The sequence below is a fragment of the Bombus terrestris genome, chromosome 2 (assembly GCF_910591885.1).
Source record: "Bombus terrestris chromosome 2, iyBomTerr1.2, whole genome shotgun sequence".
NCBI classification, from domain to species: Eukaryota; Metazoa; Arthropoda; class Insecta; order Hymenoptera; family Apidae; genus Bombus; species Bombus terrestris.
Window position 1 is genome coordinate 12,337,411 of NC_063270.1, and position 19,822 is coordinate 12,357,232.

The 19,822-nt window shown below is 42.2% G+C and overlaps 1 protein-coding gene across 10 annotated transcripts in view; it reads right to left on the bottom strand.

The window, feature by feature from the left end:
• The window catches only part of LOC100648085 (AF4/FMR2 family member lilli), a 164,298-nt gene that overhangs the window by 88,936 nt on the left and 55,540 nt on the right, over window positions 1-19,822 (bottom strand). For all 10 annotated transcript variants that reach the window (XM_012319022.3, XM_012319002.3, XM_003393725.4 and 7 more), the window contains one exon: window positions 12,309-12,495. In XM_012319022.3, coding sequence (XP_012174412.1) covers window positions 12,309-12,495 — 187 coding nt within the window. The remainder of the gene's footprint in view (window positions 1-12,308; window positions 12,496-19,822) is intronic.

Consider the following 19,822-nt stretch of genomic DNA (forward strand, 5'->3'; position numbering starts at 1 on the left):
TGCAGAGTGTCCGTGCCATATAAATGTCGCGAATGTCAAGTGCGATCAAAGGTCACACTATTAGCCTATATTTGTTAACGCGATAACGTTTCGCAACGCGTATTTTCCAAATCATGGCAAAAATAAAAATTACCCTTTCATAGAGTTCGTCCTACAAGTTCATCCTTCAACTACGATATAAAGCGATCAATGAAAAATTTCTGTATTAAGAATTGACTATTGTATTTTTCCTCGAATGTTTATCATCCAACCATACCTATTTTCCACAATAATAAAAAATTGGTAAAGAAATTCGTGAATAGAAGAGAAGAGGAGAATTCTAGTAAATCTTGCGAGAACCTTCAAGTACAATACCAAATCGAAGAGCACGAGTCAGTCAGACGAAAAGCCGAAGGAAGTCTGAGGAAGATTGAAAAGTGAGAGAGAAACGAGGAAAGCGCAATCGTTGTGGATCTAGCCTAATGTATAATCTCACGTATACCTAACATTGGCGCGCCACTACGATACATACATATACCTACGTACATATGTGAAACGTGCATTACAATATACGTACGCAAAACAGATAGAGAAGAGAGGACAGAGAGGGAGAGAGAGAGAGAGAGAGAGACATGGTATGCACCAATGCAACTACACACGAACGAACATTGGGATTACGTAAACCACGAGGCAGGCATAATGCGATCAAACGACCTACAAATCACGGGCTTCGCTTTCCGCTTAACGCGAGAGCACGACTTAATCCTATAGACGATTGGTAGACGATCGGATGATCGCGAAAGGTGAATCATCCTTTACTCAAATCTGACGACAAGTTAACTTGTCTTTGATGTGTTTGACAATCTTTCCTGCCCATTGATAGCACCTATCGCGTATTTACGATCGATTCGTGATCGCCCTTCTGTCTCTCTGTGTTAGACCATACCATCGTCGTCTTTGAACTGAAGTGTCCAGTATCTTCTATCTAAATCTATCGGATTGCGGACGAAATAGCTGTAGAATTACCAATTTGCCAGATCGATGAAATATGTATTGCGAGTGACGATTAGGAGGTAAATCGAAGAATCGATGGGTTTTGATTTAAAGTGAATTGAGAAGTTAGTTGTAAAGAGATCGATTTGGCTAACAGATGCTTCTAATTAAACGTCGAAATAGAAAATTGAGATACGCGTTCAAGTTGATATAGCTATCCGATTTTTCCATTTTTCTCGGCAAACAGATAGATATTAAGGACAAATTACGATACCTGAGATTTCATTGAAGTTCATTGCCGCAAGAAATTCATGTAACTCGTTTCTTCGGTATACCATCGATCGGTTTTCGATGATTGAACGCGGACAGAGGGGCGTAATGAATTCCCAGCTGCCAAAACACGACACGAACCACGGGCAAATGATCGCTATTTGTCGTCGTTCGAACGGCACCTCGTCGTCGTGAGTATCGTATCACGATCCTCATCGTCATCGACACGCAGCCACGCGCAATCATTAAAACCTCGTGGCGAATTACGTAACCCGATACATTCCACGTTTTTCCGATATATTCCGATTTATTCCGGTGAATCGATATATTGCACACGACGCGAGCTTCCATCGCGAAAATGTATCCAGCTGTTACGCTGATGCGTATGAAATTTCGTTTCTTCAAAATTGGAATTATTACGTTTGTTCCTATTGTCTCTTATCGATCACATTAAGGAACAAACAATTCGTTACATACATATATTTAACATTAAGATTTATACAGAAAATATAAAATCCACGTTATTGGCTTCCTGGCTAATTTGGAATAATGGAACTAATCGAAAGTAAGTACTTGGCGATTGGAGAAACGTATTAAATTACTCGCAAAATTATTTTAATTAAATGTCCGACGTTCCAAACTAATTGCACATAACTGAAATTTTATTTGTAGCCCTGTCACTTTCTATACGCCAATCTAATAAAATCAATATTTCGTCGTTGATCTTGCTGGAGTCCTCAAACTTTAATTTCCATTTGAATAAACAACAAAATTTTTAATGTTTTAAGAAGATATTTATACTCAAGAGTAAAACAATAAAGCACACGTATCGATAACAATTTCTCTTCAAGTTTTTCAAACTTGAGGCCCGTTTTAACAGCAGAATGATACAATTACGTCAGAAGCGATCCGAACAACGTAACAGGTTTAGGTACGAACGTTAACGTTCGACTAATTGATCCGTTCCAAACAACGGAAAGACTAAAAGATTCCTCAACGAAATAAGAAAGCCAAGATAAGCGAGCATTCTGTTACGAATGTCGACGCTTATATCAAAACGGAATAATTGGAACGTTTCTTCGAAGAAGTCGAGATACGGGAGGCGAAAGTTATCGCGTTGAAAGATAGAGAAACGGAGCATCCTCTGACCATTAGCGATTAAATAATCGAGTTACCGCTTTCGCGAAGATTCTACCGTCCATTCGAGTTACGAACGTCGGAGGACAAATTGTTCGCGGTGCACCGGCACCGGAGAAAAATGGATTGCGCTCGTTCCTGTTGGCAAACAAAGAAAGAGCCGTCGGTTATATGACTCGTATAAAAAGTAGATCGTAATTCTTTAATTGTCCGGCACGTTCGCGATTTACTCTTTTGTTCGTTACGTAACGAGGAGGAGGAGAACGATGAGAGCCGCGTGCACCATGTCGCTCTCGTCCGTGTCTTCTGTCTTGTTACCTTGCTATTATTATACGCCAGGCGTTGTTCATTGCCATCGGTCGTTCGACAAAAAACGAACCATTCACGATAAACAACGAATCCATATGTGTCGCTTCATTCTTCGCTAATTACGTATCGCCAGATTCTGCTCAGATAAGTGCTAGATTCTTAATACGACCTGTTCCGGTAAATACTCTATCGGCCGTAAGTATCAGGACATCTACCTTTTACATATGACGCGAGAAACTAGCAAATTTGATTTTATTCAGTGTTTTATATCGTATGGATGGTTGTACATTTATGGGAAATTTAAATGCGCAAATATGTACAGAACGCGCGTAATATGCGCGAGCGAAAAAATATCTACGATAAAGAATTCGTTAGGATATTTAGAAAGTCCGAGTAATAAATCTGAATATAAGAATGCGAATTTGTATAGAGATGCGCACAGTCCAATTATGATTACGATTTATAAGGCGAATAAAACATGATGCGAGTAAACTAAAAGATTCATAAATAATAAATCGACGAAACGATATAAAGGACGAAAAGCGTTCAATTTGAGCCAAGTATTGGTAGATATTGTAGCAGCAGTATACGTTAACAGGACAGGAAAAAGAAGGAAAAGAAAGGAAATAAAGAGAGAGAATATCGTACGGGCGTTCGATATACACGGTGATTATTTTTGCGGAGATATTAAAGAAGGACCAGGGCAAATTCCGTGCAACAATTTCCGGTAAAATCGACGAATTGCCGGTGGGCGGGCAACCAGTGCTCGGTCCCTAATGAGTACGTGACGGTAGCTAATTAGGTTAATTGAAGGCGTGAGGCACCGACATACTGTCGACGTTGTCTCTCGTATCTTCCTCGTAAACGATCATGGAACGCTCTCCGACCTGCTTCTCGCCGATTCTGATCTCTACAATCCTTTAATTATTTGTTTAATCAAGGGACCGGCTCATCCAATGCCGCACGAAACGCAACTTGATCTACATTTGTGTATCATATCTGGATACGTAAGCTTTTCAAATATTAGATTCATCAAATATTGGATTCATACCAGGTCCGATACCTCACGTTAGAATACAAACGTAATTGGGATATTAAGAAGAAGAATTAAAAAAATTGTAACTACGATTTATCGTTAAATCGTCCTTACTTCGTATTCACAAAGAATATATAGGCTGGGCGGGAAAAGAAGAATTCCATCGAATTCATTAGGTGACTTATAGAAGCGCCAAGTTAACACTGTAAGCACATGTTACACGTAGACCGTGTGGCGTCAATCTTTTAGAAGGCTACTTGCTGCTATCTATGTATGGAGTGGAAGACAAAGTTTGTCAAAATCAGTGAATGGCACTTAACACGATTTCTAAGCTGTAGGTATTCTAGTTTCTATAGAATCCACGGCTACTATATAAAGCATCGTTAAATACTAAAACAAATGACGTCGATCGACTGTCTATTTTTTGATTTTAATATCAAAGCAGCCCACTGTTTTTTCAGATTATTTTCCTTCTCGCTAGTTCCTCGCATATATTTTCCAATCATTACCTTTCACGATCTACGATCTTCGTAAATATATATGTTACTACAACGCGTTACTATTTTTGAAATTTAGACCGTTTAGCAACCCTATTACGTTGCCGTTATTTATCGTTTGACTATCGATTGCTGAAGAAAACGGTCCAACACGATCCAAATATTTGCCGATAAAAAGTGGTATAACGTGAAAATGCGCGAGTCCCGGGCACGCGATGGGGTGTATTCCGCGAAACATCCATCTCGCGTGTAATTCAAAATCGCCGTTTCACGTTCCTACACGCGAGCCCGTCAGATTTCTTCCCCGTCACTGAAAATTCCATTCCTTGCCTTCCTATGGCTTTTCTTCCATGTAATCCGCAATGCTACGACGAACTTTATCGGGACGCAAGGTCAACGAGGCGAATAAAGTTCCGTTTCGAACTTCGACGACCACGCGATTGCTCGACAAGATCTGTCGAATCAAAATCTCTCCATTGACGAGAAAATACTCTCCTAGTCGAGAAGAAACAGCATCGTTATCCAACTTTCGATCCATTTCACATACCATTTATACAATCCTGGATATTTTGTTCAACTTGCAGTAAGAGTATGCGAGTTCCTATCGATTTGTTCAAATTAACAACGAGTCTTCTATTCGTCCTTCGTGTTCGTGAAAGAAAATTCATGAGAAATTCGTGTGTCCTATTTATCTAATTACGTTACGTCATTCCAAAAAGTAGCAGGGGCCAATTTTCACCATTAGCATCAACGATTCTGAAACCAATCTACCGTACCGTTACGGGTAGTCAAAGTAATCTATATATACACGTATATTTACATTAAAAAAGAAGATGAAATATTATCCTATATATATGAGAAAACAATGAAGTAATAAAGAAATAATAGCAGATGATTAGATTCGAAGTAAATCAAGCGATCCTACCGTAAACTACTACATAGCACTCAACTGTGACCGTTTTAACATTAGCCTTCTCATACCAGTTTCAGAACATGCTGAATATTTTCGATATATCTTTCGGCACATTCTCGGCGATTCGATGCTTCTTTGCCCTTTAGCTCGACAAAACAGCCACAGGCATGTTTCAGACAGCTTTCGTAGGCGAACGAACGTTCCGCTGGCAATCCACGGTGTTCAAAACGGATTCGTCGGAATATTTAAACAGTCGAAACGCGGTAGACATGGCGTTACGTAAACGGCGTTTAATCCAACGGAGATAAGCGGCGGAAACATCGGAATCGAAAACTTTCTAGCCGCGTCAAACGCCTACGGAGCCAAGTTCTTCAAACGAAAAGGGCAGAAGTATGTCCAGATTTGCAATAGGAACGACTCGCGGTTACATCTAGCGAACGTTGCCTCCTCTTCCGCGTGTCGTAGGAAGGAAAGTTGCTGGAACGAGATTTCTACGATCTCGAAAACTTGTTCGTTACAACCCTTGTTTACGACATATCGGAAATATATCCAACGAACGGTCGTCGTAACCGACTCGATAACGTTGACCTACTGCGGCTAAAAGATTCACGTTGCGACTAATCGCTTCTTTCGAACTGGGACAAAGTTTGTTTACTTCGAAACAGTCACAGAGTACCCTGCTTTGATACCACGGATTTGCTGCATCTTTTATCAGAGACTTTTACATTTTTTTTCCATTCATTAACATAAAAGTAAAAGATTTAAGACGAAGATATTATACAACGGATTAAAGCTCTACTTGAAATAGCAGCAATATCGTGGTATATCACGAACGAAAAACTTCATAGATCTTCTAAAATATGTCTATACACGTCTATAGGAATTCACTTGAACAAGGTTTCCGTACTTCGGTCTTCGATAGTTTTTTGCAGTCTTAACATCTCCATGACTTCTCACGGTATCTTTTGCGTTAACGAACCACTTCCTCGCGAATAAGATGTGGATTTCGTATTTCGCGTACGTCGAACCTTCTAACGTGATACGTTTAACATGATCGTCGTATTCGTAAATGCCAAACGAATCGAATTACCGCCAAATTGAATTCGCAGTATCCAGGCGACGACCGTTTGATGGCAAAGTTGGCTCATTAGCGTCGCGGTTCGTTTCAGTGTTCGAAAATACGCGCGTTACGGATCGCGAAAAAATAAGAGGATGAAAAAAGGAAAAAGAATGAAACGGGACAGAGATAAGGACAGGCAACTTCTCGCAACTCGACACCTGTACAAGGCGGTAGTATTCTCTCGGTTATTGCGGCAGCTTTCAAGGCGGCGAAGGAGACATTTCCACCTGCTCGCTTCTGTAAACACGTCCGTGTATGCCAGGAAAAAGAAGAAAAGCAACGAGCAACCTCTTATCTGCTGCGCGGAAATAAAATGCACCCAGACAGTTGTCAGAAAGAATGCTGTTCGCCTCTAGGACCGTGACGCAACCAAGCTTTTCCGACATCCTACAATCGAATTCAAACGTCTAGTTGCGGAAAGGGCGGACCATTTTTTACTTGATTAAATTTCAGCTGGCGAAGAATGGGAAAACACGACCAAGGTTCTTGTTCGTAATCTTGTTCGCTAAGCACGGTAATGTCACGCTAATTTGCCACCATCGGACCCATCAGTTCTTGAAACTGATTTCATCAACCGACTTCCACCAGATTCGAATGATCCTCTGCGAGTCTTAAATTACGAATTACCAATACATTCTGCATAATTAGCAATGCATCGCTTTAACGCGTCAACCTATCGCTATTCTTTGATCTTACGATGAAGTTGCGACACTGGCGCCGTATTCAGCATCGACTATTAACGCGTAATTTACTTATTTGTCTATTCTCTTCCTTTGGGAATATCCAAAGTTACCGAACGTTGCTCCAATGCTTCAATGATTCTTTCCGCGTTACGTTATTCTAGCTCAAATTCCTACGTTTTATCCGAGTTCCTTTGGAAGGATTTTATTCGAGTTACGTTGGAAACTAGTCGATCGTCGTAACGTTAAGCGACGCCAGAGAAAATCGTAAAAGGCGCAGCACGAAATCTAGAAACCCACGACCTTCGGTCGCAAGGAGCGTTCCATTAATTTGCCAAGCCGGTGAAGCGACACGAAGGTGCGCGCAGTTCCTTCCTCTATCGCGAGTCGGTCGGACTACGAGCGATTTAACGGAGAACGAGTGGCGTATAATCGGCGGTGTGGCGGCTCCGAGCAAGGTCTCCATCTAGCTGGAACAGCTCGTGCGCCCTTCGTCCGGTTGTCGTCGTTTCGCGTTCGTGCACAGCCGAGTGCATTACTGCGGGACATATCGGTGAAAAAGCGAGGCTCCATTCCCTCTTTACCATTTACCCCTTTCGTTCTCTTCGTCCCTCCGCTCGAAAGCATCTCGTTCCCTCGCGGCGCGTTGCGACCATTGCTCGCTCTAAATCACAACTTTTCGCCGTGCGAGCCAGGCTACATGGAAATGCAAATGCACGCCGTTAATCTCGGCAATAAATACGCGCCTGCTGCTTAAGTTCGCGTACGATGTCGCGACATAGTCTCGCCACAGGCGTGCACGCGTCTCCTTTTGCTCTGCCTCTTCGTCCTCGCCATTGCGTCCTTTTCCTTTTTTTTTTTTTTTTATTCTTACGCTTCCACTGTCCGGCTTACATCGTGTCTTTATTTCCGATCGCGAAACGCTCTTCCCACTTCCGATATGACGCACAGTACGTTGAAACGACTGACTAACAGTGAAAAAGTCAGTAGATACCGATATTCCGTTAACGCGACGTTTTATTTCTAACCTTCTGAGTGACTTATATTTATTGAATTTATCGAATTGTATTAAATATTAAGAAACATCGAAATAGCATCGTAATCAATCTCCGAGGGTTTGAAAACTTAAAGAAAGAGACAGAAAATTATATAACAAAAGATGGTGAAAATTACGACTTTTCCCCGATCGCGTAACTATTCTAAGAGATTGTGCGTCGCCGAAACCGCACGCGATAAACCGATAAAGAGCGTTCGCGACTTTACGATCTCTTCTCGAACTTCGATTTACGATATCCGAGTCCGTACGTTCCCTCGACGCTCGTCCCCCTTTCTTTTTCGCCGAGATCGTCCTGAATTCTACTATCGCACTAAACTTCGTCGTACTCGTTGCGTCGAGCACTCTGACGTTGCACACTGATTGTCAAAAGTAGCATCGTGTCTGTATACGTTGGAGCTCGCAAGCAGCTTACAAGCAGAAGATAAACAGGCTCGTGGGGCACAGGCGCTTTGATGTAAGGTCGGTGCGAGTGATATAGGTAGACTGTAAAATAAGGCGCGAAGTAGTGACATCGACCGATCCGGCCGCAACTAGGGTAGCGTGAATGTGACTTTGGCGAAGAGAATGTAGAAAAATCATAAAGTTAAAAACGGGCTTGGAAATGTACGAGTTTTGAACGGCGGGACAAAAATTTTAGATTTTTAGTGAAAGACAAGGAGATCGAGTTTCCTCAGGAGCGTAAAATGTCGCTTGTTTTATATGTAACTGCAGGTTCGTTTCTACCGATACGGTAATTGCAACATGTGGAATAGGAAACGATGCAGTAGGATCGGTTCGCTGTAATTTCAGTGAAAGGTTACAAACAGGAAGTTTAAGTTTCGATTGATAAAAATTATGTCAATATCCTACAATTTAAGACCAGCTAATATTAGACTTGTATTTTTATATTGGACGAATCAATGTAATCGAAATATACAATTGACCCTTGGACGACTCCGATCTTGACAAATTTTGAATCGGCTGCGTACTTATCTCGAATCGTATTAATGTCTCGAAAAGGATACCAGAGTAGGATGTCACCCTCGTTGCAACAACTATTACAAAATTCGCTGCTGGCGGAATGTCGGAGAAACTATGTCTTTCTGCCAGCAGTTCGTATTGCGAATCGCGTAACGCATGCACAACTTTTCCGCGTTTCGTTGTTGCGCGCTATGAGTGCATCTAAAATGATATAATTATAGAAATATGACAATAACAATGAAATAAAAGTAAGACTGTCAATCGACGCTAAATCGTTAGAATGAAATTTTCGGCAACTTAAACGTTGTATGTGCGTTATATGTTTGATTATACGGCTCGTTCTACCACGTTCTTCGAGGCTTTGTTACACCGTCGAGACAAATGCAAGCTTTCGTGAATCGGTTCCGGTAGCGAAATAAGAGGCGCAGTCACGTTCGTGGTCGCGAGTGCGCGATCTGGCTGACGAGTTACGTGACGCTAGACTTTCAGATTCGCGAGGAGGAACACGAAGGCCGATCGAACCGATAGAAAGCTAGAAACTTCTCCTTACCGTGTATCTTCTCGTTTTTCCCTCTCTCGCCTTCTAACGTTGCCTTTCTAGAGTTCTTGCGCGCACCTTTTAACGATCCCGTTTCATATCGCGCGAAAACAAGGTCGCAGCGACGTACGCGGGGTGAAAGTTTACTTGGAGTTTCTTCTTCGATTAATCTATGAATTATCCGTGTACTTGGCATCGTGCAAACGATGATTAAGGTTATGATTACACGGTGGACGCGTGCTTCTGACGGCCTAACGCGTCGCGACGATCAAGTACACGGACCCTTGTGAAACAGGATCCTAAACAGGATTAACGAAAACTCCTTCAGCCAAGATACAGCGAGGACAAATGTCTCCACGTGCGGTGCCTTGTATAAACGTCTTGTATAAAACCTAGAAGAATTAGACCAAAGAAAAAAAGCGAAATGTACAGGCTTAAATATAACTGTTACGTACGAAAGAATCCTGGTCCGATTAGGACTATCAGCAAAATTGAATGGATGGTAAACGTGTAAGGTATTCTATATCTTATTAACAAGAACCTAAATCGTAAACTGTGCAATAGGAGCGAAATGGATACAGTGGAACGTATCGTACTCGAGTGTCCTCGATACAGGCAACGTAGACCAGCATCCTTAAAAAGTATGAATATTATAAGTAGGCTTTCTCTTCAAGAAGAAAAGCTATTAAAAGATATATATATATATATATAAATATAAATCATGCATGAGATTAAAATCCTTCTACTTAGAAGAATAAATAGGGAAGCGAGCGAGGCACTACAATCGGAACAAACCAAGATAAACTAATCTGTCGAACTAGCTAACAGCAAGAGACCACGACTTTAACGAAACATTTAATTCATTGTAGAAACCTAGAACATGATTCATATCTTCGCGCATGTGCACACTTACACGTACATACACCAAGATTGTACCGAACGTAAACTCCATACAAGCTACAAATACTACATACTACTACTACTATATAAATTCTTACGAGAGTGGTTACGTTGCATGCATTTTGACTTAAACGTGTAACCACTGTAGTAATCACAACTCAACAGAATTAACAGAAAGAACTAAGGAGCCAACTGTTTATTCTTAACGTAGTACGAAGACCCGACTCTTTAAAATGAATGTAAAGGGAGTTAGAAAATTTGGTCGGGAGAGTAAGGTGCGTCGCATAAGGCTCGTAAAGCGGTTATTAGAGAAGTTTAAAAGTCGTGGAACACCTGTTGAGCAGCGAAGAGAGGTTCAGAGGCGAGAGATGTTCGAAAGGTCATCCACATGCCGTGCAAGGAATCGCATCGATGATTGCCGATCGATATCACAGAAAACACTTCAAACGATACTCTCGTTTCTAAAACACCATCGCAACTTCCCATTTACCTCGATTTATGGAATTTGAACGAATTTGGCTATCGAACGGCACGTTCGTAGAACCTTTCTATCGTTTTTCCTACTTCGACTCGATTTGTCTGATCTTTGATGTACCAAAGGGTTGGAAATAAAAGCGGAGAAACGACGTGAATAGAAATTCAGGTCGGGCTCGAGCGAAATGGAAGAAGCGGCTGCCGATGTTTACGAGCTATGGGAGTAGCTGGACGAGCTTTTTGGCATCGTAACGATCGTATGGGATTTCTCTGTAGACCCTTTAGGCAGCTGCTACCGCTTCGGTATTCATCTTTCGGGGATGAAATCGGAACACCCTGAGGATCCGTTCAAGAAGCGGCCAAATGTTTCCTCTTGACTTGCGTGGGCCAGCAAGAAAAAGGAGGGCGACGCCATATGGCAGCTAAATGTGGTATCGAAGCGCTAATACTCTAACGAACCACAATACTAAATCTGGAAGACTGGAGGTAAGTGAGCGACGATATAATCCTCGGCACGAGCTGACTGAATCGTGACTAGGTAAATATCGTATCGGTTTCAAAGAGATGCTATCGATACCAGGCGTTGTAATTAGAAACTTGAAATGGGTTTTACAAGCTACTATGTCGTACGTACATTTCGTAGATGTAAAATTTATCAGATTATATTAAATTGTTCGACAAACGAAAGGGAGTCAGATCGAATCATTCGATAAACTAACGTGTAATCTGTCACGCGACGCGTGACACGCTGTATAAATTATCTGAAATATGTATACATGTTCGTTTCTATCTTTCCAATTATATTTATTTCTATAAATCATACACGATGGACAAAGGCTATGGAAATGTATTGGATGTGATAACATTTTGCGGTAATACACCGCTGAAAACGATCATTACGAAGAATTTTATCGCATCCAACGAGCAAACAAAAGCGTCATTTTATAGGCTTGATAAATAAACATGTTGTGTGTATGACGCTATAACGAAAGCTATAATCTTTTAGCTAAGCGATCAAAATGTTATCGTAGTCCAAGTGTGAAAGTAAATTATTTAGAAATCATAAAACCATAGTTAAAAATAAATATAGAAATGGATACCCTAGTAGCCGATAATATTTACAGAGCGAGAGTAACAACAGGAACGATCTTCCGTCTGTTTTGATCAGTATATTTACATTACGATCGTCGATCCTTGTTCCCATTCCTTGTATAAAACACATTACCATAAAAGCCTACGTCTAAAATCTAAACTATAGAAATCTTTATCCTTGATTTCGTACAGTGAAATAAGTTGCGAAATAAAAGTAGCAAAATCAACTAGTTTATCCTTACATCCTCCGACCAGAAACGCTCTCGCGAGGACTTTCTCTTGGCGCAAATAAGTAGGTATCATAGTCGATGACACAAGGAAGGCAAAGAAGGAAAATAAGTCTGAAGACTTACCCTGACAGGAGCACGGAAGAGCGGAGCGGCGACAGCGTGTGGATTAGCATGATGGTGAGCGTGGTTGTGGTGGCCATGGTGATGGTGTCTGGTGTCAGGACCACCTCCTGCAGCCGCTTGTTCGGCCTGGACCGACATCGCCGCGCGGGCTTGTCGTTCCCGCTCCCGAAGCCGGTCCCGGTCCACGCTGTAAGTCAAATATTTCTTTCGATTAGTTCTCCGTTGACGTTTCGGGATAATCGACGGATTATCGTTTCCGATTCCACTTTACTGTCGCTTACGAATCATCCATCGACATCGCCGATATGTTATTTTGAATTTATACATGCGCTGATTGCAGGGTTATTTGCACAATGTTGAAGTACTTTAACGTACGCGTTGGAATATCTAACGATATTCAGTATAAATCGAACGCTTTCGAGTATTTTTATTTCCCACTTTCTTTACTATAAACGTCACTTGTTAAATATAACGTAAAATATTATATAAAGTTCAGATTAGTTAGAATTCTCCATTAAATGTAACGACTAATAAATTATACTTATGGTTAACAATGTATATCCGCTTCAATATACAGTACCACGGATTACGGGACATTTAACTTATCCAAAACAGACACGAATATGTGTTGTAACTATACATAATGTAAATGATATTGATACGTATTTGATAACTGTATATATTATAAGAAAAACTAAAAATTATGCTGTTCCGAAAACTGTATACCAAATTGATTGTATAGCTCGTGTTTAAAGGTGATTTATGACCGAGCGTGTGCGTATTTACAGGTTGTTTTTATACCAACGAAAAGACAGATCGAGTGTATTTAACTAGAAAATGAGAAGATCGATACAGGAGACACAAATGGACTTCTTCAGCGAACTAATGTAGATACAAGACGCGGTGGAACTGGCGTGGGTCGCGTTGCGTGTCGATGTTCGATATCCGTGACATTGGCTGAGCAAACGTTCTATTTTAAGTGTGTCTTTTTAAAGAAAATTCTATCGCGCTTCTTGCCACTGTCGACCGCAGATATTATCGGCGGAGCGATCGATCGATTTGTCGCGCGAGCGATCACCGCGGCGAGAATCGTCCGTCTTCCGACCGGAAATCGGCAGAGAGCCGGTGTTTCATCGCACGTGTGACACGTTGTCGAGAGTAACTCCCACGTTTTAAAAGAATACCGACAACGATGAAAGAAACTAGGCAAACAGAGACAGGAGAGATTCGTGACGAGCCATAGAGGGAGCAGCTGCAGCTGGCGCAAACACCTGTTTAGTCGCGTTTCCGGCGACGACGACGTCGGCAATTGCGTACGAACGAACCAGGCTCCAACATGGCTCGCGAATTATCGATTCTGTCAGGATCGCCACCAACTGCCAACCGATGGAAAGCTTTTTCCTGTTGCTTCTTATCTTCCACCGCGAAATCGAATTACGCGTTACATTAAAGAAACCCATCGTTGAGAATCGTCGATCGAACAATGAAAACTGGGTCAACGAATCGCTTTTCAATCCCGATTCGATCCGCCGGCCAACCAACCAACGTATTTCCATACGATGGAAACCGGCACGCTCGCAAAGAATTACTAATTTCCGTCCAACGGATATCGATCCGCGCCGCTAATCCTCGTCGCCGCGTTCATTAACGAACACGGTGCGGCTCGTCGGTGCGGTGATTGTTGTCGATTTTTCGCGGCCACCGGAAATATCGAGGGGACGGGACAAAACGCTGCAGGAAGATCGCCTCGGGTCGATAGCGCGAGATCGGTGCAAAATTCACAGGACCTGGGACGAGTCGCGACGTCGAATTCACGGTTCAGGATTCAGTCAATGGAGTCTGGGGCCATTGGCCGACGAGTCGGCGACGGGACAGATATTACCGGCGGCGTAGCATCTCGCCTCGTTCCTCCACGCGCCTGTATCTCTCCCCATTACGAGTCCAGATACGACCGATTCCCTGGTTACTAAAATCCATTCCCTTCCTTTTCCCCTCTGCCGATATTTTTGCCAGGCTGAGGACACGTTGCTCTCGCGATTGCTAAAATTCTCCGATAAAACGACCATGCACGCCGCTATAACGACCACCAAAATCCGATACGAATATCCGTGCGCGTATCGCACGCGTATTGCTATAGCGTTTAACGTATACAGAAGACGATAGAAATGCGAGACATAGCGACGAAGTAGAGTCATCGGAATCGGTTCAGAGTCAACATCTTCAAATTCAACGTTGAACTTTGCACGGAGTAATCAGGCTTGTTGTATATTACGAGACATCATTAATCTTCGATATGAGAAGGAATGCGAAAATATTCCGTGCTTCGTGTTCAGCAAGAACGCATATATTGTTAGCGATCAAGAATCTTGTTGCTACTATCGGGAACTGTGTATTTGAAAAGTACGATTATTATGAAACAATATATCGGCATCTGATTTATTGCGAAATCACGAAATGATTCAAGGTAAATTTCACTTCGATTTACACGCAAAAATCTTACAAAATCTTTCAATCGTAGATGAAATAAAAAATTTCGATTAAACGATCGAGCAGCGATAAACGATAACAGCTGGTGAGAAAGGATATTACAATGTTCATGATACTCAATTTCCAACCATTGAAGATATCGGTATAAATCAAAGTCGAAAAAATAAGTCAGAACAGAGATTCAGGTTAATTAATAAAAACTGAATTTCTCTTTTCCATCGTAATTTAGTACCCTGTTCTACGAACCTACTGTATCAGTATGCGTATAATTTTACTTATTCGTTTCTTGGAAACTGTGACCTAACGGTGTAAGGAAATAATAATAATAATAATAAATTTCCTAATCGCAGTTGTAATCTTTGTAACGATTCTACCTTATCTCGCGTTTCTATCTTCTCCTCTGGCAATAGCTTTGGCTGAAAGATTTCGTATCTGTATGGAACGTTCAAAGCTGTAGCGATTTTCAAGTGTCGAGAACTGTTAGCACTGTTTCGACGAGCATTCGCTCATCTCCCGCGCTATAGTTTGCGTTCAAGTAAAATTGGGGCAGTTCCACCAGGCTGCAAGTGTTCAAACCCTCGACGACCTCTTCTTTTTCACGCCCACGCATCCGGCAACCATTTACGCGATTCTATCGTTAAGAGATTTTGGAAGACGATTGCAACGAGAAGCACGGGAAGCCAGCCATTTTATCGAGTGTTCGACAGGTCACAAAGCCGACAATGTTCATCGTGCAAACGAAGCCTGCGCGCTTTCACGATTAACGCCTGGGTAAATGGAAATGGGATACGCCGCCCTCCAGGATTCATGTTCGCTGGCTGAATTTCCGCCGGTCGGACAATTTTCCAAATTTTCCATCGGCAATTCGGCACGATCGTTCTCGTCGACCGGCGACGTCCATCGACGTCATCGAGTGTCACGACAAATCATTTCGGTCCCGCCAGATTGATCGCCGACTCGATGGTGTCCGACCGTTTTACGAATTAAATAACGTTGCGTGCAGGAAAGAAAATAACGACTTAATGAGTTAACGACTGAAAGAAAACGACTCTGATCAATATCGAATTGTACTGGGTTAATGCATAAACTCTGTCCGAGTCTTTATTCATATGTAATGGCTGCAAAATGTATTTACATATCGCAGTGTATTTGTTATAACGTTTCCATGAATAATTAATTAGATCCAATTATATTAAATCTCGTATCATTAGGTGTGCAGTATTTTCGCACGACTATAAAAATTCAATGCTGTGTAAATGAACTGCCGCCTGTAATACAATTATATTACCGTAATTCTATATGAATTTTTCGTTTTTTTTAAACGAACCGCTTTAGACGGATAAAAAATTCAGGAAAGAAGAAATTGAAAGATGCGGCGTCGATACGATACGATCGTGAATTTTTTAAAAATCCAGCAGCAACATCCTTTTTCCAACGGTACGATCAAATATCTGCCAACGAGTTTTCCAAACGAATCACTTAGCGGCGGATCGATCCGTCCCGGGGCGGAATATCACCTCCGGAGATAATTAACTCGCGTTAATCGCGGTCCGTTAGAAATGGTAACGAAGAAGAGACGATTTAAGAGAGCTCCTGCATTTTCTGCGATTCGCGATGAACAAACGGGAAGAAGGAAGTCGGCTAATCGACAGAGAGTAAAGCCAATAAATCCAATCTTTTTTTCTCCTTCGCGTATCGTAATTACCCGTGGACCGATCGAAGCAATTAATCGATTCATTGTTGATACATTTCATCAACGATAATTATATTCTCCAAGTAAAAATAGCCTTCCTTCAAACACGTAACAGATGTCTGATATCTAACAGAAAATATTGTTAGAAATATTCATTGGACCTCGATCGTTGGTTCCTGTCAAGCAAAAATCGATAGTGGAGCCTCGCAGAAGCCAAATCGATCAACTTCGCCTTTTATTAATTTCCTAATTTCATTACTTTTCTCGTTGATTTCGCAAGTATTCGCTTGATGTCCGATTCTCAGGGAATAAAATGATAAGTTCGATCGTAAGTTCATTTATCGCGGGAAGATGACGGTAAATAACGGTAAATTCTAAGCTAAACTCAGAAGACAACGATCGTAGAACATCGTCATTTTTCCGTACGTTTCAATTTGCCAAGTTGAACGACGTCGGTTTCTGAATGGCTTAGTTGTCTCATAAAGATGTAAATAAATTTCTAACAAATTTTTTAAAAATTCTTCGAACTATTAACTCTTTACCGATGGATTTGCGAAACGCAACCACGAAAATGGGAAATCGGTCGGGAATATTTATCGAAAAGCGCAGGGTCAGAAATCGACCCACAGAGAACGCAATCGGATATCGAATGGCCGTGCAAGTGTGTATTTTTAATTAAAAAATCGTACATTCACGTCGGTAACGATGACGAATATGAACTGTAAATGGAAAACGTTTCCCAGTTCGTTTCGCGAGAGAGCGCGGCTGGGATGCTCCTCTTTCTCTCTCTCTCTCTCTCTCTCTCTCTCCCTCATCTCTCTCTTCCTCTCTCGTTAATCAACTGGAAATTCCAACGGCCAGTCCCGGAATAAACATTTCGTGGCGTATATTTGCGAGTCTGCACGATAACGAGGCGTCATCCGATTTCCCGCGTTCCGCAAGGCACGAACACGGAGACCGTCGCGTCAGGTAGCGATCGATCTACGTCAGCGCAGCGGTACTCGAGCAACCGGTGACGTGCTAACATGCACCATCGTACATAGTGCTCTATTCTCGCGCGAATATCTCGGAAACCGAGCACGTCGATGTTTAAATTCGTACCTGCGCGTCTACGTTCCGCGTTATTTCGGATATTAACGTCTTATAAATTCCATTAAGCGTACGATATCTTTCCTATTGATTCACCAAAATTGGCTGAATGAACTGGTTTTCGATTACCTGACCGCGTTGCTGCGGCGATCGTTCTATCGGTTTGCTAAAGGTTTCGTAGCCTAAATGATATTTTAGGAAATACGTTCGAAGCTTCCTAAGTTTCGATGGTTTAACATTCTTGAAAAGCCATCTCTCATAAGAAACTCGTTAACCCCTCGCCCGTAATATCGAGTCACATTTTTGCTACTACATGTTACAGTTTCAATTTAACAAGGATTTTCTCACTTGTCGATAACCGAGAAACCATTCAAGACAGAAAGGGTTGACTCGCAAAGACCGCCGAGAAAAATTAACGCTATCGCGAATGGAACATCGCGTCGATACGCTTGTCCTCGTTTATGAAATTAATGAAGGGTCGAACAAACGCGATTAAACGTTTCATTATTATCCGATATTGAACGGAGAGTAGAAAAGTTGGTCTTTGACGCAGTGTTTAATTAGCCCTCTCGGTAACGTCGGTTACACCTACGTGACGCACTTCAGTTGCTTTCTACAGCCTGAGCGTCACACATACGTGACGTATTCTAAAACCTATTCGGATCGCCTACTTATATTTTTCTATTACAATATGTGCAAAAATATATGTATCGTATTACGTAACGCGTTGACAATTTGAAACTCGGCCTGACAACAGCGACGTCTTCCTTAGACCGCGATAGCGAAAGGGTTAACACGTACTTGCGACGACATCCGGACGAAAAGGTTACCGTTAAAACAACATTCGCGCGAGGTGAAATCTCATCCGTGGCAACTTCCTAAGAACAGAAAGCATCTGCACGTGACGATGTAGAAGTTTCTGGTGGAAACGGACGGTGAGATTTCATCGCTTGGTTCCACCTTCTTTTTTGGCGCGAAACGTAACGCTGCCCACCGCTACTCTGTTGGGTGGTGAACGCACGTCGTGCTCTTTAGAAGTCCGTCGGTGTAGGCGTGCGCCCGTAACGCGAAGTGCAAACTAGCACGCGAAAGAGTAACGCACACGCACACGCGCTCGCGTTCGCGTTCGTCCGGCTGCGCGTGCACGCACACACCGAGTCCGCTACCGCCGTTGCACGCACGTGGCCGTACGTGTGGCGAATTAGATTCGAGCTTAGTTAGCTACACCGGCGATAAACGACCGAGACAGCGAAAGTATCCGCACCGGGGATAGGATGGGAACGACGAACAACCAGCGACGAAGAGCGTACGCTCGCGAGGGAAATAGATGCACGAGAGTACGGAGAGGATCGACAAGAGATAAAGACCGATGAACGCGTATAAGAGCGAGACGAATCGAAAGCGCGAACCGCAGAGGAGTGGCAAGGGGAATCCCTGAGTTGTCGCGTTTATTTTGAGCCGACGAAGGCTAAATGCCGGATTGCGCGGCCGCAAATTCCCAACGATTCGACTGCTTTTTCTCTCTCTCTCTCTCTCTCTCTTTCTCCCTCTCTCTTGTCCTCTGTCATTTCTTTTTTCCGAGTATCTCGTAATCACCCTCTCTATCTTCATTTTTTCTTCGCACGAAGCCACGCGACGTTAATTACTAATTTTGCCAGCTTAACCATAGCCGAATACGCGACAGAAATCGATTCGCAAACATCCACTGGGAAAATTCCACTTCCGTACAAGGAAATATACCGCGAATCAGCGGCAGATCAACTCCGTCGTGTTTACGATTTCCTTTGGAAAAATTGAATCGTTCGAGACAAACGATGAAGACTTGTTGTACCGGCTGGCAAAAGTATTTGAATATGCATGTAACGAACGATATGTATTCGTCGTAGGAATTTTTCAGCTACATATGTATCATACGTGTTGGTTGTTTACAAAGTTATTTATTGCAATACGTAAATTGATAGAAAATTAATGTATAACGTAGCGTCTTGGGCATATAATAGGCGTCGAAGCCGATTCCAAAATAACAGGGTTTGTTAACATAACGAACGAACGACTGTTTAAATACATTTATAATCTCTGCAAAATATGTACTTCTGGTGAATTTTTATGTACATCTCGCAATTTTTATGTACATTTCCAGACTTTGCAGTCGTAATGGTCCAGTCTCGTAACGGTGCTAATGAAATTTCAAAATGTTTAGCGCACGATATATTGGTAAAAGTTGTTCGAATATTTTCGCGAACTT